This window comes from Pseudophryne corroboree, chromosome 1, assembly GCF_028390025.1.
Source record: "Pseudophryne corroboree isolate aPseCor3 chromosome 1, aPseCor3.hap2, whole genome shotgun sequence".
NCBI lineage: Eukaryota > Metazoa > Chordata > Amphibia > Anura > Myobatrachidae > Pseudophryne > Pseudophryne corroboree.
In genome coordinates, this window is record NC_086444.1 from 706,462,156 (window position 1) to 706,486,972 (window position 24,817).

General features: G+C 45.0%; 1 protein-coding gene across 15 annotated transcripts in view; it reads left to right on the forward strand.

The window, feature by feature from the left end:
- Positions 1 to 24,817, forward strand: part of PTPRS (protein tyrosine phosphatase receptor type S) — a 752,553-nt gene that overhangs the window by 305,712 nt on the left and 422,024 nt on the right. For all 15 annotated transcript variants that reach the window (XM_063914875.1, XM_063914874.1, XM_063914881.1 and 12 more), the window contains 2 exons: positions 6,004 to 6,273; positions 15,327 to 15,908. In XM_063914875.1, coding sequence (XP_063770945.1) covers positions 6,004 to 6,273; positions 15,327 to 15,908 — 852 coding nt within the window. The remainder of the gene's footprint in view (positions 1 to 6,003; positions 6,274 to 15,326; positions 15,909 to 24,817) is intronic.

The window sequence follows — 24,817 nt, forward strand, 5'->3', positions numbered from 1 at the left end:
TATTCCTTTCCACCTATCTTTTCTATTGAACTTTCATTGCAAGAGGGCCACCAGTTTCCCCGGCGCTTGTAATGCCAACAGGGGTCACGGGGTATTCTCAAGCAAAAGCAAATTTAATTTTCTCATCTATTTTCTTTTCAGAAATCCACTCCATTCTCATTGCTCTCACCCATTTGTTCACTGCCACACGGCACACAGTAGAAACTGAACGGAATTTCAACAATTTCTAATATTGTTTATCTTCCCTTGGTCCCATACCATTGATGCATACTTGTAGGACACTTCCACTACCATGTATTAGCACACAGTAGGATGGTCTTACCAGGATTACTGTACCTAGGGAGAGTATTTAACCTACAGCGTAGAATTATTATAAAAGTCTCAACACACTCGATTCGCTGAATTGTGATATCACATCATCAGGTTGTTGTAACCACTGAAACACTGGCTGTTACTTACAGGATGCAGTCATTTTACCTACAATCAAAATCCCGACTATCAAAATCCCGACAACCATTGACCGACAGTCAAAATCCCGACAGTGTCAAAATTCCGGCATGGTCAAAATACCGACATGTAAAATGTCGACAGGTCAAAAAGTCAACATGAGTTTTTCATTGAAACCGACTTGTTTATACTTTACCATCCCAGTGGACCTGGAGGCGGAATATAATAATGGCTGAAGCGCGGAGAGCGGACGCAGTACACTTATACGGTGTCAATGTCGACCTATGTCGGCATACACACCCCAAAAAAACAATTAAAAACTTGTCTCGACTTTTTGACCTATCGACATTAAATGTCAGCACTTTGATCTTGTTGGTATTTTAACTATCGGTATATTGACCTTGTCTGGATTTTGACCTTGTTGGTATTTTGACCGTCGGTCAGTGGTTGTCAGAATTTTGACCGTCTGGATTTTGATTATAGGTATTTCATACTAAACCCAATACTTGCATACATTTTTACTTTTACAATTTTTCACTTTATTAGAAGTGTTTATGTATCGTTACCAACTTACCTTAGAAGATGGTTGATACTTTATTTTATTACATACCAATAAATGTTTTATAATCTTTAGTTATATGTAAGAGTGGCGCAACACTAGAGTCCTCCTTTCTCTGTGTAGTTTGATAATAATGCCATCAGAGAAGCCCTGCATGACACTTTTGCCATCATGCTTCTCCTATTACCAATAGATACCTTGGCTGGCTGTGTTACATTGTGAATGCAACAGTGAACACACTACTAATAGAAGAGGGGGACAGCTCAAAGAGATGGTGTAAAGTGTGTACTGAATTATCAAGCTATATAGACATTTATACCACTGCTATGTGAGGCATCAATTGATTTTTTTAATAAGGGAATATGGTAAGCGTACACAATGAATAACATGAATCATAAATATGCACAAATCTTATGAATAAAAAGGTTTATAAAAAAATGATGAACAAAGCATATTGGTTTAATGGTATTTTAGTGGCAGCTTTGTATAGGAACACAACCTGAGCACCCTAACGCGCTACTCAGTAGAGGAGGCAGTTGGAAGCAGAAGAGGAGGATTTGAAGAAGAGATGAGTGGGAGCAGAGGGTGGTGGCTGATTAGTGATTTCCAGACTCTGCGCACCGAGGATTACTAAAGCTCTGTACTGCCAATGGATGTCATGATTTTCAAACTGTCTAGAGTAACCCTGTATGTGTGCCAAGCCTAATATACAGAATGTATACATCTTCATCTTTGCAGAATGATCGCAAAAAGTGTTCCTATTAATGGGCGTGTGCATTTACACGCATGCTCCCAAAGCAAATGTATTTCACAATCTTATTCACACCTGGTTGCGGAAAGTCGCTCCTGCGATGCATGCATGCATATCGCGGGATAGATGAATTATGGATACATCTGTATATACTGTAGTCATTTACTTTTGAAATGTCAAAAGTCATGGGATAGCAGTATATAGTGGTAATGGTAGATGGCGCCACTGTACCAATGCCCAGGTGCCCACTGTACCAATGCCACCTGGGCATTGGTACAGTGGCGCCACCTACCATTAGATGTCTTGTAAGTCAAAGTGACTTACAAGATGTCTATCTTGTAAGTCACTTTGAACACCAGATTGGCTGCTTATGGCAAGGCTACGTGAATTATCGGAGTTAAAAATGGGGCATGATAGTTGATGCCTGATGAATGGGATATTCCATTTCCGAAGTTGTGTGAACATTCAACATTCCTCAAACTATGGTGTCACGAGTGTACCGGGAATACCATGGTGGGTGAATATTATCACCCACCATGGACAGCATAGTGGCAAACCACGGTTGCTTAGTGATCATGACCAGCCGCGTCTGGACAGAATTGTCTGTGGTAACAGACAAGCGACACTGGCTCAAATCACGTCCACATTCAATGAGTACTTTTGTTTACACAACAACACTTAACACAGTGCCTCACCTGGGCTCATGACATCACTAATTGGACCCTGGAGGGCTGGCAACATGAGGTATGATTTGATGAAATGAGTTCCAGTTGATTTGGGCTGGTGGTAGGGCTTTGGTGTGGCCAGATTCCATGAGACCATGGACCCAGTTGCCAACAAATGACCATTCGGGCTGGTGTTGGTTTTATAATGGTATGAGATGTGTTCATGGTTGGGTCTGCTAGCCTTCCTAAACATGTCATTGACCGGTAATTGCTACGTTGCATTGCTTGATAACCATTTACAGACCTCCATGGACTTCATGTACCCCCACAATTATGGAATATTCCAACAGGATAATGCACCATGCCATCCGTCCCAAATTGTCCAGAATTGGTTCGAGGAGCTTTCCGACATAAATCCATTGAGCATTTATGAGACATGGTGGAGAGGTCCATTTGCACCGGAGATCCTGCACCTACATTTATCAGGGAGCTGAGGAAAGCTGTCAAGATGACATGTCAATATCTGTCAACAGGTGTTCCGTTCACTTATGGTATTGTTGCCACGTCGAGTTGCTACCCTTTGCTGTGCCAGGGGGGTCGTACGCAATACTAAGAACCTATTCCATGACTTGGCACTTCAGTGTGTATATATCTATATCTATAGTAGAGCAGGTGTCCTATGGCGAGCTCAGGGAGCAGAGGGACATTAAAAAAAAAAATATATATATATATATATATATATAAATTAGGGCATACATATATATAAATCGGGGCATAAATTATTCAGTCAGACAATATGTGTCACATCTTGTCTGACTAAATAATTTGAGCCCTGAATGTCGCATACCCTCCACATTTTACACATAAAAATCGGTACAAATTAGGAAAGGACCACGTCCCTTTTCCTCTACTTTCAATGGAAGTTTGGAGAGCCAAAAATCAGTACAGACCATAGAAAAAATATACCGTACCTTCCTAAAAGGTCCAGGGTAGAGGGTATGGTGCTGTACCTATGGAGGTCTGTAAGTAGCTTGTTGTGGAGGCATCGGGTCCAGGTATTACTGCACACAAAGTGTATGTGTGTGTGTGTGTGTGTGTGTGTATATATATATATATATATATTATAATATAATATGGTACATATGTACAGTATACAGTGTGGTCTCAATTAAACTTCCCCCTCTTTAGATTCACCTATAGATTTATCTAACACACAAAATGTAAACCATATTTGGTACGGAGACAAATTACAACAATACGACCAGTCGGAAATGCATTCCCTCAGTGTGCATTCCCTCAGTGTGCATTCCCTCAGTGTGCATTTCTGACTGGTCGTATTAGATGCAATTATGTCAGGGAAAGCCCATCCTGGTGTGGTTGCATCTAATGCGACCACGCCAGGCAATCGGTTAAAGGTTTTGCTGTCAACGTCTTAGTGCCAGATACCACGTTGTGTACATGTATCGATGGGTCAGAGCAGTTTTGGTGGCATGATGTGACCCACAAAATATTAGGCAGGTTGTTTTAATGTCAATATTATGGCTGAGGTGTTTGTTAAATATTAAACACATACATATTTAACAAAGACCTGTGTAGAACATACTTTTTTGACAGTCCTGAAAAAAGTTGATCTTATTGCTGATTAGTCCTAAGCATCATTCCGTCTTCATTTTAAAGTTGCAATTTTTTTCTTGCATTTTTATTCCAATTTTAAAAGTTGATTTGTTACTATACAGTAACAATTAATGCTTATTACATTTTGTGCTCTGTGAGTGTTTCTTTTCTAAGTGCATGTACTTGTATAGTTCAATGGGCTAAATCAAAAAGCTCCAAACTGTTTTCACCCTGTCCTTCAGACTCCGATATTTGATATTTAGAGACAGTTATACATTTTTAAATTCTATTTTAATAAATCTGTTACAGTTTGTATTGTTTTTTTTTCTCATGACAACACAGTGTATGTATCACATGCTGCTGTTTGTCTGTAAATGTGTTTGCTGACTACATTTTGCCAGTCAGCTTCTGTCCCATTTCTACTCTCTGCACTCGGTTATATGTTGGCCCCATCAGAAGACTTGCACTACTCTGTTCTGTCCGCATGTTACTTTGTTTTCTCCACTTTTCTTCATTGTATGTTAGGTGTGCCTGAGGATTTGGTGGAGCCTCTGTGACTCTCTTCTTTGGAACTGATTCTTTCCACTGTGTCAGGCCTCAATAACACCTAGAAGTAACAATGGAACTAATTAAATGTTGTGTACAGGGCATCTATTATAATCCCTTACTTGTTGCATTTTTATGCAGCACAATATTCACAACACTTTGTTCTCTTGTAATATTGGCACTTTGTTCAAAATCATCATAATGTTACCTTAGAAACCACTAGATAATAAAACTCATATACACTATGTAGAATTTAATTCTAGTTTTTTTTTCCTTTAGAATAGAATCATTTTTGTATATCCCTTTGTGCAGCTTTTCCAGGTCAAGTCCATGAAATGATTTGACTGTATGGAATATCCTTACATTACTGTGCTGAAGATGTTACCAAGAACAGAGTCACTCAAATTGGGGCTGCCTCAACCCCTTGATCCATGTTCTAACTTGTGAGGTCTGAAAACTGCATCCACCTATCAGCAAGGGGGATGCACAGAACATGTCACTGTTACTCTCAGCGTTAAGTCCATCACTTTGTTTTACTATGAACAATCTGTTTAATATCCCACCAGGGTTATAGGTGTCCATATGTTGAACACTTAGTCACAAAGCATTAAGTGGGATATCTGCCCTTAATCCCTCAATGCCTTTTTCTACACCCAATATTATTGCGGGCATTTGCTAGTTGCCCTTATGTTATATTCCTCTGCATTTTTCTGTCTTTCCCTTCCCTTTTTGTCTTCTTTCCCGTTTTTTTGTTTTAGTTATATTTTTTTAAATTTTTATACCTCTTTTGCATGATGTTTGTGTTTCTGAGAGCTGCATTTATCGATGAAACCGTGTCAGATTCTAAAGAGGCTTTGTTAGGGTTTTTACACCCCAAAACCACAAAAATTTCATTAGAGTTTCTCATCTCTACTGCCGATGTGTGGTGCACCAAAACAGCAGTTACTCTTTTATACATTGTTATTCAGTACTCGCTCTTGGGGTGATTTAGCTATGTTAAAGTATGAGAGTCATCCATCATAGACATGCTTTGTTTTGAGAACAGGCCAGTTCTTTTAAAGTCAAAAGGACACTTTAAGAGGTATTGTTTGTAAATAGTGTGGGAACTACTGTATAAACTGCCAAGTGTGGAATAGCATTCAGCTTAATGAGATACCCCATATTAGTTGATAAAGATGAGAAATTGCTAATAAATTTTTGTGTATTATTTGTGCTGTGATGGGTGTACTCCTGATATATGGAACCCTTTTGCTATGAATTATGGCTTCATGTTTATATATATAAATATTCTCACTTTTTGTTTGTGAAGTAAGTTTTTATTTTAAAGTCTCTATTATAAAAAAAAAAATGAAATTTCTAATGTTACAGTGTACCTATTTAAGCCCTTGTTCCTTCTGTACCCTTGTTAATTTTACCTACAGTTCGTCGTGTTGCTCCACGCTTCTCCATTCTGCCTGTGAGCCATGAGATTATGCCGGGAGGTAATGTAAATATAACTTGTGTTGCGGTTGGTTCACCCATGCCATATGTGAAGTGGATGATGGGTACAGAAGACCTAACCCCGGAAGATGATATGCCAGTGGGGCGTAACGTTCTGGAACTTACAAATGTTAAGGAGTCTGCTAATTACACCTGTGTTGCTATGTCAAGTCTTGGGGTTATTGAGTCCGTAGCCCAAATCACAGTGAAATGTGAGTATACGTTTTGGAGTTATGATAGGGAGTTACTGTAAACTAGAACTTGTGCAAGCTAACTTTAATGCCTAAGTACTTTTATTTCTCTAACGTCCTAGTGGATGCTGGGGACTCCGTAAGGACCATGGGGAATAGACGGACTCCGCAGGAGACATGGGCACTTTAAGAAAGAATTTAGATTCTGGTGTGCTCTGGCTCCTCCCTCTATGTCCCTCCTCCAGACCTCAGTTAGTGTGAATCTGTGCCCGGACGAGCTGGGTGCTGTTCAGTGAGCTCTCCTGAGCTTGCTGTAAGGAAGTATTTTGTTAGGTTTTTTATTTTCAGGGAGATCTGCTGGCAACAGACTCCCTGCATCGTGGGACTGAGGGGAGAGAAGCAGCCCTACTCTCTGCAGATAGGTCCTGCTTCTTAGGCTACTGGACACCATTAGCTCCAGAGGGATCGTACACAGGATCTCACCCTCGTCGTCCGATCCCAGAGCCGCACCGCCGTCCCCCTCGCAGAGCCGGAAGACAGAAGCCGGGTGAGCATAAGAAGCAAGAAGACTTCGAAATCGGCGGCAGAAGACTCCAGTCTTCACTGAGGTAGCGCACAGCACTGCAGCTATGCGCCATTGCTCCCACACACACCCACATACTCCGGTCACTGTAAGGGTGCAGGGCGCAGGGGGGTGTGCCCTGGGCAGCAATTAGGACCTCTTTGGCAAAAGTTTTGCATATATACAGTTGGGCACTGTATATATGTATGAGCCCCCGCCAAAAATTGTACATTGAAGCGGGACAGAAGCCCGCCGCTGAGGGGGCGGGGCTTCTTCCTCAGCACTCGCCAGCGCCATTTTTTCTCCACAGCTCCGCTGAGAGGATGCTCCCCAGGCTCTCCCCTGCAGAAACACGGTAGAAGAGGGTAAATAGAGAGGGGGGGGGCACATAATTAGGCGCAAAAATCAATATAACAGCGGCTACTGGGTTAACATTAAGTTACTGTGTTATTCCTGGGTTATATAGCGCTGGGGTGTGTGCTGGCATACTCTCTCTCTGTCTCTCCAAAGGGCCTTGTGGGGGAACTGTCTTCAAAAAGAGCATTCCCTGTGTGTGTGGTGTGTCGGTACGCTTGTGTTGACATGTTTGACGAGGAAGGCTATGTGGAAACAGAGCCGGAGCAAATGAATGTGGTGTCTCCGCCGACGGCGCCGACACCTGATTGGATGGATATGTGGAAGGTTTTAAATGATAATGTTAATTCCTTGCATAAAAGGTTGGATAAAACTGAAGCCTTAGGACAGTCAGGGTCTCAGCCCGTGCCTGATCCTATGTCGCAGAGGCAGTCAGGGTCTCAGAAGCGCCCACTATCCTAAATTGTTGACACAGATACCGACATGGATTCTGACTCCAGTGTCTATTACGATGATGCAAAGTTACAGCCTCAATTGGCTAAATCCATCCGTTATATGATTATAGCAATTAAGGATGTGTTGCACATCACTGAGGAAACCCCAGTCCCTGACAAGAGGGTTCATATGTATGGGGAAAAAAGGCAGGTGGTGACCTTTCCCCCTTCACACGAGCTAAATGAGTTATGTGAAAAGGCTTGGGAATCTCCAGATAAAAAACTGCAGATTTCCAAAAGGATGCTTATGGCGTATCCTTTCTCGCCAACGGACAGGTTACGCTGGGAATCCTCCCCTGTAACACGCTTATCCAAGAGGGTAGCCCTGCCATCACAGGATACGGCCACCCTAAAAGATGCTGCGGATAGAAAGCAAGAGGGTACCCTGAAGTCCATTTATACACATTCAGGTACCTTACTGAGGCCAGCGATCGCGTCGGCCTGGGTGTGTAGTGCTGTAGCAGCATGGACGGACACCCTGTCTGAGGAACTTGATACCTTAGACAAGGATACTATATTAATGACCCTGGGGCATATAAAAGACGCTGTCCTATATATGAGAGACGCTCAAAGAGACATTAGTCTACTGGGCTCTAGAATAAATGCTATGTCGATTTCTGCCAGAAGGGTCCTGTGGACTCGGCAATGGACAGGTGATGCCGACTCAAAAAGGCACATGGAGGTTTTACCTTACAAGGGTGAGGAATTGTTTGGGGAGGGTCTCTCGGACCTGGTCTCCACAGCTACTGCTGGAAAGTCAAATTTTTTGCCATATGTTTCCTCACAACCTAAGAAAGCACCGTATTACCAAATGCAGTCCTTTCGATCACAAAAAGGCAAGAAAGTCCGAGGTGCGTCCTTTCTTGCCAGAGGCAGGGGCAGAGGAAGAAAGCTGCACAACGCAGCTTCCCAGGAACAGAAGTCCTCCCCGGCTTCCACTAAATCCACCGCATGACGCTGGGGCTCCACAGGCGGAGCTAGGCCCGGTGGGGGCGCGTCTCCGAAATTTCAGCCACGAGTGGGTTCACTCCCAGTTGGATCCCTGGGCAATAGAGATTGTGTCAGGGATACAAGCTTGAATTCGAAGAGATGCCCCCGCACCGATCAAATCGGCCCTGCCAGCTTCCCCCTTAGAGAGGGAAATAGTGTTAACTGCAATTCACAAATTGTATCTTCAACAGGTGGTGGTCAAGGTTCCTCTCCTTCAACAAGGAAAGGGTTATTATTCGACCATGTTTGTGGTACCGAAACCGGACGGTTCGGTCAGACCCATAGTAAATTTAAAATCCCTGAACATATACCTGAAAAGGTTCAAGTTCAAGATGGAATCGCTCAGAGCGGTCATCGCAAGCCTGGAAGGGGGGGATTTTATGGTGTCTCTGGACATAAAGGATGCATACCTTCATGTCCCCATTTATCCACCTCATCAGGCGTACCTAAGATTTGTGGTACAGGATTGTCATTACCAATTTCAGACGTTGCCGTTTGGTCTCTCCACGGCACCGAGAATATTTACCAAGGTAATGGCGGAAATGATGGTACTCCTGCGGAAGCAAGGGGTCACAATTATCCCATACTTGGACGATCTCCTCATAAAAGCGAGGTCAAGAGAGCAGTTGCTGAACAGCGTAGCATGCTCTCTGGAAGTGTAACAACAACACGGCTGGATTCTAAATATTCCGAAGTCGCAGTTGATTCCTACGACTCGTCTGCATTTCCTGGGCATGATTCTGGACACAGACCAGAAGAGGGTATATCTCCCGATGGAGAAGGCTCAGGAACTCATGACACTGGTCAGAAACCTATTAAAACCAAAACAGGTGTCGGTGCATCACTGCACGCGAGTCCTGGGAAAGATGGTGGCATCATACGAGGCCATTCCCTTCGGCAGGTTCCATGCGAGGACCTTTCAATGGGATCTACTGGACAAATGGTCCAGATCACATCTTCAGATGCATCGGTTAATCACCCTATCCCCCCGGGCCAGGGTGTCTCTCCTGTGGTGGCTGCAGAGTGCTCACCTTCTGGAGGGCCGCAGATTCAGCATTCAGGACTGGGTCCTGGTGACCACGGATGCAAGCCTCCGAGGGTGGGGGGCAGTCACACAGGGAAGAAATTTCCAAGGTCTGTGGTCAAGTCAGGAGACTTGCCTTCACATCAACATCCTGGAACTAAGGGCCATATACAATGCCCTACGTCAAGCGGAGTCCCTGCTTCGCGACCAACCGGTTCTGATTCAGTCAGACAACATCACCGCAGTGGCTCATGTAAACCGCCAAGGCGGCACAAGGAGCAGGGTGGTGATGGTAGAAACCACCAGAATTCTTCGCTGGGCGGAGAATCACGTAAGCGCACTGTCAGCAGTGTTCATTCCAGGAGTGGACAACTGGGAAGCAGACTTCCTCAGCAGACACGACCTCCACCCGGGAGAGTGGGGACTTCATCAAGCAAGTCGGTGGGAACTGCCACAGGTGGACGTGATGGCATCCCGCCTCAACAAAAAGCTACAGAGGTATTGCGCCAGGTCAAGAGACCTTCAGGTGATAGCTGTGGACGCACTGGTGACGCCGTGGGTGTTCCAGTCGGTCTATGTATTTCCTCCTCTTCCTCTCATACCCAAGGTGCTGAGAATCATAAGAAAAAGAGGAGTGAGAACAATACTCATTATTCCGGATTGGCCAAGAAGGACTTGGTATCCAGATCTGCAAGAAATGCTCACAGGGGACCCGTGGCCTCTGCCTCTAAGACAGGACTTGTTGCAACAGGGGCCCTGTCTGTTCCAAGACTTACCGCGTCTGCGTTTAACGGCATGGCGGTTGAACGCCGGATCCTAGCAGAAAAAGGCATTCCAGATGAGGTCATTCCTACGCTGATAAAGGCTAGGAAGGACGTGACGGCTCAACATAATCACCGTATATGGCGAAAATATGTTGCTTGGTGTGAGGCCAGGAATGCCCCTACGGAGGAATTGCAGCTGGGCCGTTTCCTTCACTTCCTACAGTCGGGAGTGACTTTGGGCCTAAAATTGGGTTCCATTAAGGTCCAGATTTCGGCCCTATCCATTTTCTTTCAAAAAGAACTGGCTTCTCTGCCTGAAGTTCAGACGTTTGTAAAGGGAGTGCTGCATATTCAGCCCCCTTTTGTGCCACCAGTGGCACCTTGGGATCTTAACGTGGTGTTGAGTTTCCTGAAATCACACTGGTGTGAACCACTCAAAACGGTGGAATTGAATGATCTCACGTGGAATGTGGTCATGCTACTAGCCTTGGTTTCGGCTAGGCGTGTGTCAGAATTGGTGGCTTTGTCACATAAAAGCCCTTATCTGGTTTTCCATGCGGATATAGCAGAATTGCGGACCCGCCCACAATTTCTGCCGAAAGTGGTTTCATCGTTTCATATAAACCAACCTATTGTGGTGCCTGTGGCTACTACTGATTTGGAGGATTCCGAGTTACTTGATGTGGTCAGAGCTTTGAAGGTTTATGTAGCCAGAACGGCTAGGGTCAGGAAAACAGAATCTTTGTTTATCCTGTATGCTTCCAACAAGCTTGGGGCGCCTGCTTCAAAGCAAACTATTGCTCGCTGGATCTGTAACACGATTCAGCAGGCTCATTCTGCGTCTGGAGTGCCGCTGCCTAAATCGGTTAAGGCCCATTCCACAAGGACGGTGGGCTCTTTTTGGGCGGCTGCCCGAGGGGTCTCGGCATTACAGCTTTGCCGAGCGGCTACTTGGTCAGGTTCAAACACTTCTGCAAAGTTCTACAAGTTTGATACCCTGGCTGAGGAGGACCTTGTGTTTGCTCAATCGGTGCTGCAGAGTCATCCGCACTCTCCCGCCCGTTTGGGAGCTTTGGTATAATCCCCATGGTCCTTACGGAGTCCCCAGCATCCACTAGGACGTTAGAGAAAATAAGATTTTACTTACCGGTAAATCTATTTCTCGTAGTCCGTAGTGGATGCTGGGCGCCCGTCCCAAGTGCGGACTTCTTCTGCAATGCTTGTATATAGTTATTGCTTAAATAAGGGTTATGTTATAGTTGCATCAGGGTTTATCTGATGCGCTGTTGTTGTTCATACTGTTAACTGGGTAAAGTTATCACAAGTTATACGGTGTGATTGGTGTGGCTGGTATGAGTCTTGCCCTGGATTCCCAAAATCCTTTCCTTGTACTGTCAGCTCTTCCGGGCACAGTTTCTCTAACTGAGGTCTGGAGGAGGGACATAGAGGGAGGAGCCAGAGCACACCAGAATATAAATTATTTCTTAAAGTGCCCATGTCTCCTGCGGAGCCCGTCTATTCCCCATGGTCCTTACGGAGTCCCCAGCATCCACTACGGACTACGAGAAATAGATTTACCGGTAAGTAAAATCTTATTTTTTTGAACAAGGTCCTATATCACACTAAAATTCTAAAACCATCCCTGTATCTAAAGAATGGCCGGGATTTAATGTTTTTGTTTTGTTAGAGAGGTAATTACCCCTGGACCCCTTATGTAATTGGCAATGGAGTTCTGATTTTGTTTTTCATTGCTGACATCTCTAACTGAATGGCTGAGTTCTTGATATGACAGGTGTAAGAAGTGAGGCAATTCAAGGCTCCACTGCCACACTTAATAAAAAAATTAGCCATTGCAGAACCATCCAATGAGTGGTTCACTCTATTCATCAGTTGTGTTATAAGTTTTGCTTTGTTCTACTAGTAGAGGGATGGGTTTACAGATAGATATTTAAAGGAATTGTCTATATTACCATACTAAAGAACTACTAAAATTAAAAACAAGTTTGCTTTCACTAATAGTCTGCACTGTGAATGTAAATAGAATTGGAAGTGACCCAAATATTGCAACAAGATGATAGATATATATATATATATATATATATAAACGCCAAAACAACAGAGGCGGCACTCCTGGACTCAGTATCTGGTGAAAAGCAACGTGCTTTACTTCAACGTTTTGGGGTGCTCCCCCCCCCCCGTCATCAGGACACACTTACGTAAGTAAAGCACGTTGCTTTTCACCAGATACTGAGTCCAGGAGTGCAGCCGATGTTGTTTTTTCTTATTGATTGGGGTTTGCTGGCCCCTAGGAGGGCACCCTGGCAGGTTATTGTGGCTTACAAGGGAGTGTCAGTTTGTGGATTGGATCTATATATATATATATATATATATACATATACACTGCTCAAAAAAATAAAGGGAACACTAAAATAACACATCCTAGATCTGAATGAATGAAATATTCTTATTAAAAACTTTGTTCTTTACATAGTTGAATGTGCTGACAACAAAATCACACAGAAATGATCAATGGAAATCAAATTTATTAACCCATGGAGGTCTGGATTTGGAGTCGCCCTCAAAATGAAAGTGGAAAAACACACTACAGGCTGATCCAACTTTGATGTAATGTCCTTAAAACAAGTCAAAATGAGGCTCAGTAGTGTGTGTGCCCTCCACGTGCAGCTCATCCAGGATGGCACATCAATGCGAGCTGTGGCAAGAAGGTTTGCTGTGTCTGTCAATGTAGTGTCCAGAGCATGGAGGCGCTACCAGGAGACAGGCCAGTACATCAGGAGACGTGGAGGAGGCCGTAGGAGGGCAACAACCCATCAGCCGGACCACTACCTCCGCCTTTGTGTAAGGAGGAACAGGAGGAGCACTGCCAGAGCCCTGCAAAATGACCTCCAGCAAGCCACAAATGTGCATGTGTCTACTCAAACGATCAGAAACAGACTCCATGAGGGTGGTATGAGGGCCTGACGCCCACAGGTGGGGGTTGTGCTTACAGCCCAACACCGTGCAGGACGTTTGGCATTTGCCAGAGAACACCAAGATTGGCAAATTCGCCACTGGCGCCCTGTGCTCTTCACAGATGAAAGCAGGTTCTCACTGAGCACATGTGACAGACGTGACAGAGTCTGGAGACGCCAAGGAGAACGTTCTGCTGCCTGCAACATCCTCCAGCATGACTGGTTTGGCAGTGGGTCAGTAATGGTGTGGGGGTGGCATTTCTTTGGGGGGGCCGCACAGCCTTCCATGTGCTCGCCAGAGGTAGCCTGACTGCTATTAGGTACCGAGATGAGATCCTCAGACCCCTTGTGAGACCATATGCTGGTGCGGTTGGCCCTGGGTTCCTCCTAATGCAAGACAATGCTAGACCTCATGTGGCTGGAGTGTGTCAGCAGTTCCTGCAAGACGAAGGCACTAATGCTATGGACTGGCCCGCCCGTTCCCCAGATCTGAATCCAATTGAGCACATCTGGGACATCATGTCTCGCTCCATCCACCAATGCCACGTTGCACCACAGACTGTCCAGGAGTTGGCGGATGCTTTAGTCCAGGTCTGGGAGGAGATCCCTCAGGAGACCATCCGCCACCTCATCAGGAGCATGCCCAGGCGTTGTAGGGAGGTCATACAGGCACGTGGAGGGCACACACACTACTGAGCCTCATCTTGACTTGTTTTAAGGACATTACATCAAAGTTGGATCAGCCTGTAGTGTGTTTTTCCACTTTAATTTTGAGGGTGACTCCAAATCCAGACCTCCATGGGTTAATAAATTTGATTTCCATTGATCATTTTTGTGTGATTTTGTTGTCAGCACATTCAACTATGTAAAGAACAAAGTATTTAATAAGAATATTTCATTCATTCAGATCTAGGATGTGTTATTTTAGTGTTCCCTTTATTTTTTTGAGTAGTGTGTGTGTATATATATATATATATATATATATATATATATATATATATATATATATATATATATATATATACATACACGTGTGACACTTTTACATAAGACCAACTTGTACTGTAATACTGAATGTTCACAGCTGAGTGTTGATACAGGTTGAGTATCCCATATACAAAATGCTTTGGACCAGAAGTATTTTGGATATCGGATTTTTCCGTATTTTGGAATAATTGCATACCATAATGAGATATCATGGTGATGGGACCCAAGTCTAAGCACAGAACACATTTATATTTCATATATACTTTATATACACAGCCTGAAGGTCATTTTAGCCAATATTTTTAATAACTTTGTGCATTAAACAAAGTTTGTGTACATAAACACAATTCATTTATGTTTCATATACACCTTATACACACAGCCTGAAGGTCATTAAATACAATAGTTTTAACAACGTTGTGTATTAAACAAAGTTTGTGTACATTGAGCCATCAGAAAACAAAGGTTTCAGTATCTCTGTCTCGCACAGAAAATTCCGTATTTCGGAATATTTGGATATGGGATACTCAACCTGTATAACTCTGACTTTGATATTTCAGTGCCCTTTTGGACAACTCACATTCAATACTAGGGCCAAGTGCCTGGGTCACTTCCACTGGGGGGCTTGAAATATGAAATTCACACTCTGCATTTATGGATGTGTGGAGCAATAATTCATTTATATTTAGATCAGATTAGTATTAGGTATTAGAATCATTTGTGAGCATCATGTGTGTCTATATAGGCACAGTTGGCCTTTATCTGCAGCAGTATTGCCATGTGGGTGTGGCTAGATCTAGGTTGCATTGGCCTGTAAATACATCTCAAGTTTTGTTGTAAATAGTTTGTTTAAATTCTAGTTAAAACCACTTTGATTCCTGTGTTTTTGTTTCACTATATATATGGTCTTTTTGTTTCCTAATTTAGCCCTTCCTAAGGCACCAGGGGCCCCAGTTGTAACAGAAACCACTGCCACAAGCATTACAATTACTTGGGATTCAGGAAATCCTGATCCTGTATCTTACTATATCATAGAGTACAAGTTTAAAACACAGGATGGACCATATCAAATTAAGGAGGACATCACTACTACAAGATACAGCATTGGAGGCCTCAGTCCCAACTCTGAGTATGAGATCTGGGTGTCAGCAGTAAACTCTATTGGACAAGGACCACCCAGTGAACCTGTCGTAACACGGACAGGAGAGCAGGCTCCTGCTAGTGCACCTCGAAATGTACAGGCCCGAATGCTTACCGCAACTACTATGATTATTCAGTGGGAAGAGCCCGTGGAACCCAATGGTCAAATAAGGGGCTACCGAATTTACTACACTATGGACCCTGAGAAGCAAGTTAGCAACTGGGATAAATCTAGTGTGGATGATAGCCTCTTGACAACAATAGGAGGCTTACTGGGGCATGAAACCTACACTGTCAGAGTCTTGGCTTTTACTTCAGTGGGGGATGGTCCGCTCTCTGATCCTATCCAAGTTAAAACACAGCAAGGAGGTGAGTCATTGTTTTTCTTCCATAACCCATTGTGTACATGTTACTCTCTTCCATTGACACACCAGTATGTCCATTTAAGTCTTTTGTAGTTGATTTTGTTTTTCATTAGCTTCTTGTAGTATTACTGTATTTTATTGTTACTGTAATAATAACATATCCTAAGCATATAACAAAAAATGTATTGTTCCACTAGAAACGTGTTCATTTGAAAAGTATATTTTTCTCTGTCACAAAAAAGTAAGCGATATAATATGAAATATTTTAATGGGTTTGTACGAGCCACTAAGAAACAATTTTTTATTTTTTTTATTAATAATGTACTTAATCATAAAAGCTATATATTGATATATAAATTGTAAAATATGAATATGATCATGAATGATGAATAGATTAAGGTGAGAAAATGTTATATATTATATCTAATAACTCAAGCAGAGGGGGGCGCTCCATAGTGCATAAAAGTTTGACACAGCACTCACAGCTGGAAACAGCTAGATAAAACTCGTACCAGAACAAGCGACACTGTGGACTGGTTACCACAAGATTTAAACATATATCACTCCAGGATATCACCTGCTCCTGTCTCGGACACAGCGGTTTCCACCAAACATTGCTGACCGAAGGCTGCGGTGTACCAGGACCAGAAGGACACACAGGCGGACAAGAGAATCCGTGAGCATTGGAAACCGTTGTGTCCAAGACAGGAGCAAGTGATATCCTGGATTGATATATCTTTAAATCTTTTGGTAAGCAGTCCACGGTGTTGTTTGCTGTAGTACAAGTTCTATCTAGCTGTTTCCAGCTGTGAGTGCTGTGTCAATAAACTTTTGTGCACTATGGAGTGCCCCCTCTGCATGTGTTTTTTAGATATGTGGACCCGTAGATCCCGGGATGAGTTATTGAAGGGAGCTATGGTCCTTACTACGTTTAACTCTAGTGCTGTTGAGATTCCATTATACTCAATTAAGGAGTGGTGAACTGGATTACACAAAGTGCTGTGAGAACAGCATAGATGCTTTAGCGCCAATTCATTGTCGTACTAAAATATATATATAATACGAGGAGTGTGCAATAATTTTTCCGGATGTGCAGTACAAAGGTAGAGTAGACACAATCTGACTGTCTAATTGTGAACTGTAATGTCTGACTAAATTTCTTGTGGAATGTCAAGGCACAGAACCAGTATATAAGCAGCACTGCACACTGAAGAGACCTGCATGTTCACTTCCTTAATAAACTTGTTATGAAGCTCAATAGAGCGCCAAAATCTTCTATGACTACAAGAATGGTCTGCGACAGCAGGATAATTTTGTTTCTTTTATTTTAACTGCTATTCTCTTTCTTGTATGCTTGTCAGTGCCCTGTTGCATCAACTTCATTTGTCAAATGGTTTCACGTCTTTTTCTATTATACTAAGTACTTAGATTTAATTATGTCAAAGCTGGATTATGATCTCATAGCGCCCTAGGCAAGTCCATCCACCTTTGTTTTGTCCCTGTAAAAAAAAGATGTAAAAAAAAAATCTAGATAAACTGGATCTAAATGTAAAGTCACATCATCACCCATCTGCGCAAAATACTGGGGGGGGGGGATTATTCCATCCCGTTTGCACCCTGCAATTTCTCGCAGCCGTGCGAATGGGTCTGAACCGTGCAGGCACGTCGGGCGCAATGCGCAGGCACGTCGGGCGACGGCAGTCACCACGGAGCGACGGACCTTACGAAGAAGCCGTTCGCAGCGGCGAACGCAAGAAATTGACAGGCAGAAGGTGGACCTGGGTGGCAACTCACCGTTTTCGAGGAATGCTCGGAAAAACGCAGGCGTGCCCAGCCGTTGAAGAAAAGGGTTCCTGACGTCCGCTCCAAGCCGGATCATTGCAGTAAGTCCAGAGCTGTGCAGAGACTGCTCAAACTTTTTGTTTGTGCAGCTCTCTGCACAAGCGATTGCAGCCCTGCACAGCCCTAACTCCCTCCCCTGTAGGCGGCGATTACCTGGTTGCAGCAGTGCAAAAAATAGCCTGCGTGTGACCAGGTCGGAATGACCACCTGAGTGCAGTTCAACTAGCAGCTTGGGTCAGTCACATCACTAGTGCCTGTCTGTCAGTCACCACAGAAACCCTTCCGCCAACACATAATACCACTCCACCTACTGGAGTGCTCCATTCTGCAATCATGTGCACCATCCGCTGATGGCACTTCCCACTGCATGGTGAGGTCCAGAGTTTCTTTAAAAAAAAAAAAGCCACCACATCCTAGAATAATCCATTAAGACCAATGTAACTTCACTTTCATGCTTGTCCTAAGGACATTTTTTCCCCCCAGAATTTATTTTGTACAAATGGACATTTGCAAACATTCATTAGCCTCTACTATCATGATTTCTCTAGCGTCCATCTGGAGAACATTACGTTTAGCCAATATATTTGGGTTAGATTTTAACTTTATGGAGTTTTGTAATCAAAGAGTTAAAACTAATCCCCCCCCCCTTCCCCCTTGCAGGAGGTGGAAAGGTTTTTTTCCACCTCCCAGCAGCTCTCCCCAGTCTTGTTTTAGTGCCTTGAAGTGAAGGAACATCTTTTTTTTCCCCACTGACTCTTAGTTAGGTTTTATTTTAGGCAGAGTGGGAGCAGCATAGTTCAGTATGGCTAGTGTGCACCATTATCCCGACCTGCACAAAGCCTCTTGAGAGTCGCCAAACCAGAAGCTGGTCCCTAGGGTTCTGCCATCACTGGACCACACTCCAAGGAGGCCTTGGGTTAGGAGCAGCTACAGGCTACTCTGCTAGCACTGGGTTACAACCCTTTCACTGCTCGATCCATTAAACATCGCCATATAGAGCTGTGACTGGGTCTGTATGCAGCTTCCCCATCATACTCTGCTGCTTTTGCAGGTGCTACTCTGCTGTTTAACCACTTAACTGATGATTTTTCCTTTCAAAATAGTTCATAACATTGTTTTTTAAAACATTTTTATTTCATATACTTTCAAAAGTATTTTCTTTCAAATATTATATTATTATACACGTCTGCAGAACAGATCTCTTCATCAAAAACTGGGGTACACAGTGGGGCGGCGCATGTGATCTGACCGTGCCAGATAAGTGGTTAAGAATCATGACTACCAGGGTGTGGCAGTAGAAAAACGTCATTTCAGAGCGTTCTGCAAGTGCCATTAAGTCCCGCCCCCAACACTCCTTGGTGGGTTCTGAGGCTCCAGTGCTATTTTCCACTACAGTGAGCTGGCTCAGCAGACTGTGGGACATGATCTTTACCCCAGGGACAGAGATGAGCAGTTTGTGGGATTATATCAGTGTTCACTGTTGATAACCTGCTATAGATGTATGATTTTGTTTCTCATAACCCATACCTCCCAAGTGTCCCGATTTTCGTGGGACAGTCCCGTTATTTTGGGACTGTCTCGTTGTCCCACCCGCGGGCAGCAGTGTCCCGAGGTGGGTGGGGGCACTTGGGAGGCTTTCTCACTCGCTGCTCAGCCAGCGGGGAATAGACACTGTGCGCATGCGCACAGAGTCTATTCACGTAGACATGAGGGACAGGGGGCATGCCAGCAGCTCACAGAGCATTTGTCATGCCCCCAGGGTCGTGACTTAACTTTACCACAAGGTTTTCTCAGACCACACCTCCTTTCCGGGCGTGCGCGGCTACACCGCTCAGGAATCCCTCCTTTACCTCCCAATCGTTGGAAGGTATGCATGACCTACTATATATGTATAATTTGGACCGTGACAGCACTTTGTGGATCTATATCAGTGTTTACTGTTGATAACCTGCTTTTAATATGTAAAATTTGTCAAGCCTTGAGGGTACTTTTGAGTTTAAAGGTGCATACACACTTAGCATTTTTGCCCAGCGTTTATGCACAGCGATGATGTGAACATCACTGGCAGGAAAAACGCTCAGTGCATACACACTGAGCTATTTTTTCCTGGCGCAGCGATGTTCACGGGGGTGTGATCCACTTTCCACAGTAGGAGTCTGTGGAAGGTGGATCACTCGGCTGTTCAAACAGACTGACGGGCGGCGGCTGGTGATGATGCGGGTGTGCGCACCAGCGCTCATCGCCTGGCCATACACACTGGCCAAGTTTGAGCTCAAAGTGGCTCAAAACGCAAAAAGTTAGCTATGTTGAGCTCAAAATCGGCTAGTGTTTATGGGCCTTTAGTTTCTGTGACAGTCTTGTGCAGGCTTGAACTGGTTAAGTTTTGATAAGATGTTTGTTTCACTGTCAGAGTGCTGCCTCACACTGTACCTTTTAGATACATTGTGGTTACAGACAGCCTAACCTGCACCCTTACTAGCCGGTCTACACCAGTCGGCAAAAAGCCGCAGTCAGTTCAGTTATTTATGAAACACAATGCTCCGGCACGGCATTAGCATTTCTTTCATGGGTGCAATATATGTGGTGCACACTGGCCCCAGGGTCCAGGGGTGGCCCACACCACACACACTGCACCCATGTTGTTTTAATACTAATCTTTCTGGAGTCCCGCGACGGGCGCCGCAGCTTCTGCAACCACGGCTGCCGAGAGAAAAATGTCACCCAAAATGGCCACATGGGCAGTACGAAATGTGTCTGGCACATCGCTGGAGCCTATGGTGCCGTGGAGAGGAGGTTGCCCCCCTCCTATCTTAAAACGCCCCTGTCGCACGGACACGGCCTGGTCCTCGTGTTACAGCTGGGAATATCCACTGAAGGCAGTGAAGTAAGTGTGTGAATGCGCTCTTTCAGACACAACATTTTTGTTTTTGCTCCTGTTGCACATGCGCTGCATGTGCCAACAGGAGGGGGTTTCCGGGCAACCATAAACCCACCTTGCCTTTGCTTCTGGCTCCAGTCCATCATCTGCGATCCACAGGGCTGGTAAGAGCAGAGGAAATCAGTGATGTTGGAAAGGAGGGAAACTGTTCTAAACCTTTCTGTATCGTAGTGTTCTGCTATTGAGATTTCAGTATAATACTTTGTATAATAGCTCTTTATGTGGGATACGGTTACAATCCCAAAGGTCAGGATCCTGGTGCACAAGGTAGGGGACAGAACACAGACGCCAGAATCTTGACCATCTGGATCCCAATCTTCAGCACATCGGCCAGTGTAAGTCTATGCCAGGGATGGGGGGGTTAGGTTTAGGTGACCCGCAGGGGACTTAGGGTTAGGTTTAGGTTGTGAAGAGTTTAGGGTTAGGCAATTCAAGGGGGGGTTAGGGTTTGATTGAGGGGGGTAGACTGTTAGGTTTAGGGTGCGGAGGAGGGGGGGGTTGGTTTAGGCACCACCCGTGTGTTTAGCGTTAGGCAGCGGGAGGAGAAGGTTTAGGCACCTAAAAGTAAGGGGTAGAGTGTGAGGGTTAGACTCCTTAACATCCCATGTCGGGGTGATCCTGTTGGTCTCCTCGATGTTGGCATCCTGACAGCCGTCATTTCGTTCCCAACCCCTGTATACGCCTACAGTATTTTGGCAAATTCACGAAAGTTCTAAAACTATATTTTTTGTGTGTTCTTTGACAGTTTGTAAAAACTTGTGAAAATTCCACACAGCTAAAATAATTGCCCACCCCTGGTCCAAGGGTGGGGAACGTCCAGCCAGCAGGCTTTATAATGCCTGCAAAGTTATTTTGCCTGGCCTGGCCAGGGAACGAGGGGAAACCGCAGACGGCACTAGGAGGGGGATAGCATGCGACGGAGGAGGGCGAACGGAGGAGGATGTGAGTTAGGGGGACAGCAGCATGCAGCACTGGGAGGGTGATGACATCTGACAGGGGGACGGACTGAGGAGGATGTGGGTTACCTGGGTTGCCACGGCCAAGGCAGCCATGGTAACCTGTCTGCAGTGGTGGTGAGTGCTGGAGGCATTATGTGTACCTAGACTATACTGGGGACATTGTGAGTAACCGGCACTGTACTGGGGACATTATGTGTAACTGGCACTAACTGGGGACATCATGTGTATCTGGCACTACTGTGGGCATTACTGTGGGTAGTTTGTGTATGCAGCTATTACTGTAGCCATTATGTGTGTGGAGCACTAATGTAGGCATTATGTGTTAAGGCATTACCTTTGCTTCTTAAGCCTCTCACAATCCTTTCATTTCTTACAGCCCAAATACATTTCTGCACCCACTTTATCTACGCTTTTGACTCATTCCATACTAAATATACACCCATTGAGCCTACACTGCTTTTCTCACCTGCATTTCTGCAAATCTTCTGCTCTGATTCCCTTACAGTCTCCACTCCTACTTCCACTTTCCCTCAACCTATTTACCTACTTAACACTATGTCAAGGCTTTCTTATACTCCCCACATCACTCAGTGCCTACCTAATAATGTATCTTTATCCTTCCCCCCCATGTCTCCTACACCTCCTCCTCTGTCTCCCCTCCATCCCTCTGTTTCCTTCCCCCTCCTTTCCTGTTACCCCACATTCATTTACCTCTGCCCCATGGTCCTGCTACCCCACAATTCAGCCCTGCTTCCTCTCTCCCTTCCCTGTCACCTCCCCATATCCCCATCCACATCACACTGACCTCCCTCCCTGCCCACCTCCTGCAGTTTCCCCTCCTAGCTCAGGCACCCGTACCATCACTACTCTCTCATCATCCCTGCCCTCAAAGTTAATCTCACCTCATCGCTACAGCAACCCTGATAATCTCATTCACATCTCTCCCACAAACTCATACCCCCTATCCTGTGCCCTCTGGAATGCCAGATCTGTTTGTAACAAACTGGTCCCCACTCATGACCTTTTCATTTCCAACTCCCTACACCTACTAGCCATTACTGAAACTTGGATTACGCCCTCTGACACTACTTCTCCTGCTGCTCTCTCTGCTGGGGGCCTCACATTCTCACACACACCCCGGCCTGGGGGTCGCCATGGGGGTGGTGTTGGGGTCATTTTACCTTCTAGTTACTCCTACCAACTCATACCACCAGAACCATCCCTTACATTCTCAACATTTGAGGTCCATGCCATACGCCTCTTCCAACCAGTCCATCTTAGAGTAGCTGTCATTTACCGCCCCCCTGGCACTACTTCCAAATTCATCGACAACTTTGCTTCCTGTCTTCCTCACTAACTCTCTTCTGACATTCCCTCCATTATCCTAGGCGATTTCAACATCCCTATTGACATCCCCACACAAACCCCTGCCTCTAAACTCCTTAACCTCACCTCTTCACTTGGTCTCTTCCAGTGGACCTCCTCACCCTCCCATGTGAATGGGAGCTCACTGGATCTGGTCTTCACTCACCGCTGTGATATTTCTGATTTTTCCAACTCCCCATTTCCCCTCTCTGACACCTGCTCTCCTTTAGCCTATCTCTCTCGACTTCCCCATCTCTACCTCCTAAGGCTACCATCACTAAGCGTAACATTGAAGCTATTGACACCACATTCCTTTCCTCCCTGTTTGACTCACTTCTCTCTCTCTCATGCCCTGAACAAGCCACTTCCACATACAATGCATCCCTTACTTCTGCTCTTGACTGTGTTGCTCCACCAACCACTATTCACCCTCGCAAATTAACACCTCAACCCTGGCACACCAAATGCACCAGATATCTGCAAAAATGCTCACGTACTGCTGAGCGATACTGGAGGAAATCACGCTCTAAGGCAGACTTCCTCCATTTCAAACTTATGCTCTCATCCTTCAGTGCTGCCCTTTCTCTTGCTAAACAGTCATACTTCAAGTACCTCATCTCCTCCCAGTCTTCCAACACCCGGCGCCTCTTTGCCACTCTCAACTCACTCCTCTGCCCACCTCCACCTCGTCTCCCTTCCTCACTCTCTGCTCTTGACTTTGCCAATTACTTCACATCCGAAATTGACTCCATACGTCAGGACATCACATCACACCAGTCCATCAGTAACCAGCTTTCTCCCATCCCTTACCAACCCTCCCCATCCCTCGCACCTACTCTGACATCTTTCTCCCATGCATCTGGAGAGGAAGTCATGGCCCTCATTCGTTCCTGTCCCCTCACCACCTCCCCACTTGACCCTATCCCCTCCCGCCTCCTCCGCTTGACCCTATCCCCTCTCCTTCTGCTTGTTCCCATCTTTCCCACCTTCTCAATCTATCCCTCTCATCAGGCACTGTCCCCTCTGCCTTCAAGCATGCACTCATCTCTCCTATTCTTAAAAAACCTACACTTGATCCAAACACTCTCTCCAACTACCGACCCATCTCTCTCCTCCCTTTTGCCTCCAAACTCCTTGAGCGTATTGTCTACAACCGCCTTACTTCCTTTCTTTCCTCACACTCACTGCTTGACCCATTCCAGTCTGGCTTCCGTCCTCTCCACTCCACTGAAACTGCTCTTACAAAAGTATGCAATGACCTCCATGCTGCTAAATCTTAGGGACACTACTCTATACTTATTCTACTTGATCTCTCTGCTGCTTTTGACACTGTGGACCATCCTCTCCTACTGCAAATTCTTCACTCAATTGGTCTACGTGACACTGCCCTCTCGTGGCTGTCCTCCTACCTTTCTGACCGTTCTTTCTCTGTCTCCTCTCATGACTCCACCTCCCCCTCACTTCCACTAACTGTAGGGGTACCCCAAAGTTCTGTCCTTGGTCCTCTTCTCTTCTCTCTCTATACGTCCTCACTAGGTAAGCTCATTAGTTCTTTTGGTTTCCAATATCATCTCTACGCTGATGACACCCAAATCTATCTTTCCTCTCCAGACCTCTCCCCTGCTCTCCTCACTCGTATCTCCAACTGTCTCTCTGCTACCTCTTCCTGGATGTCCCAGCGCTTTCTTAAACTTAACGTGTCTAAGACCAAGCTGATCATCTTCCCTTCCTCCCGCATAACCTCACCTCCTACAATCTCATTATCTATTGATGGCACTACTATCTCCTCTAGCCCCCAAGTGCGCTGTC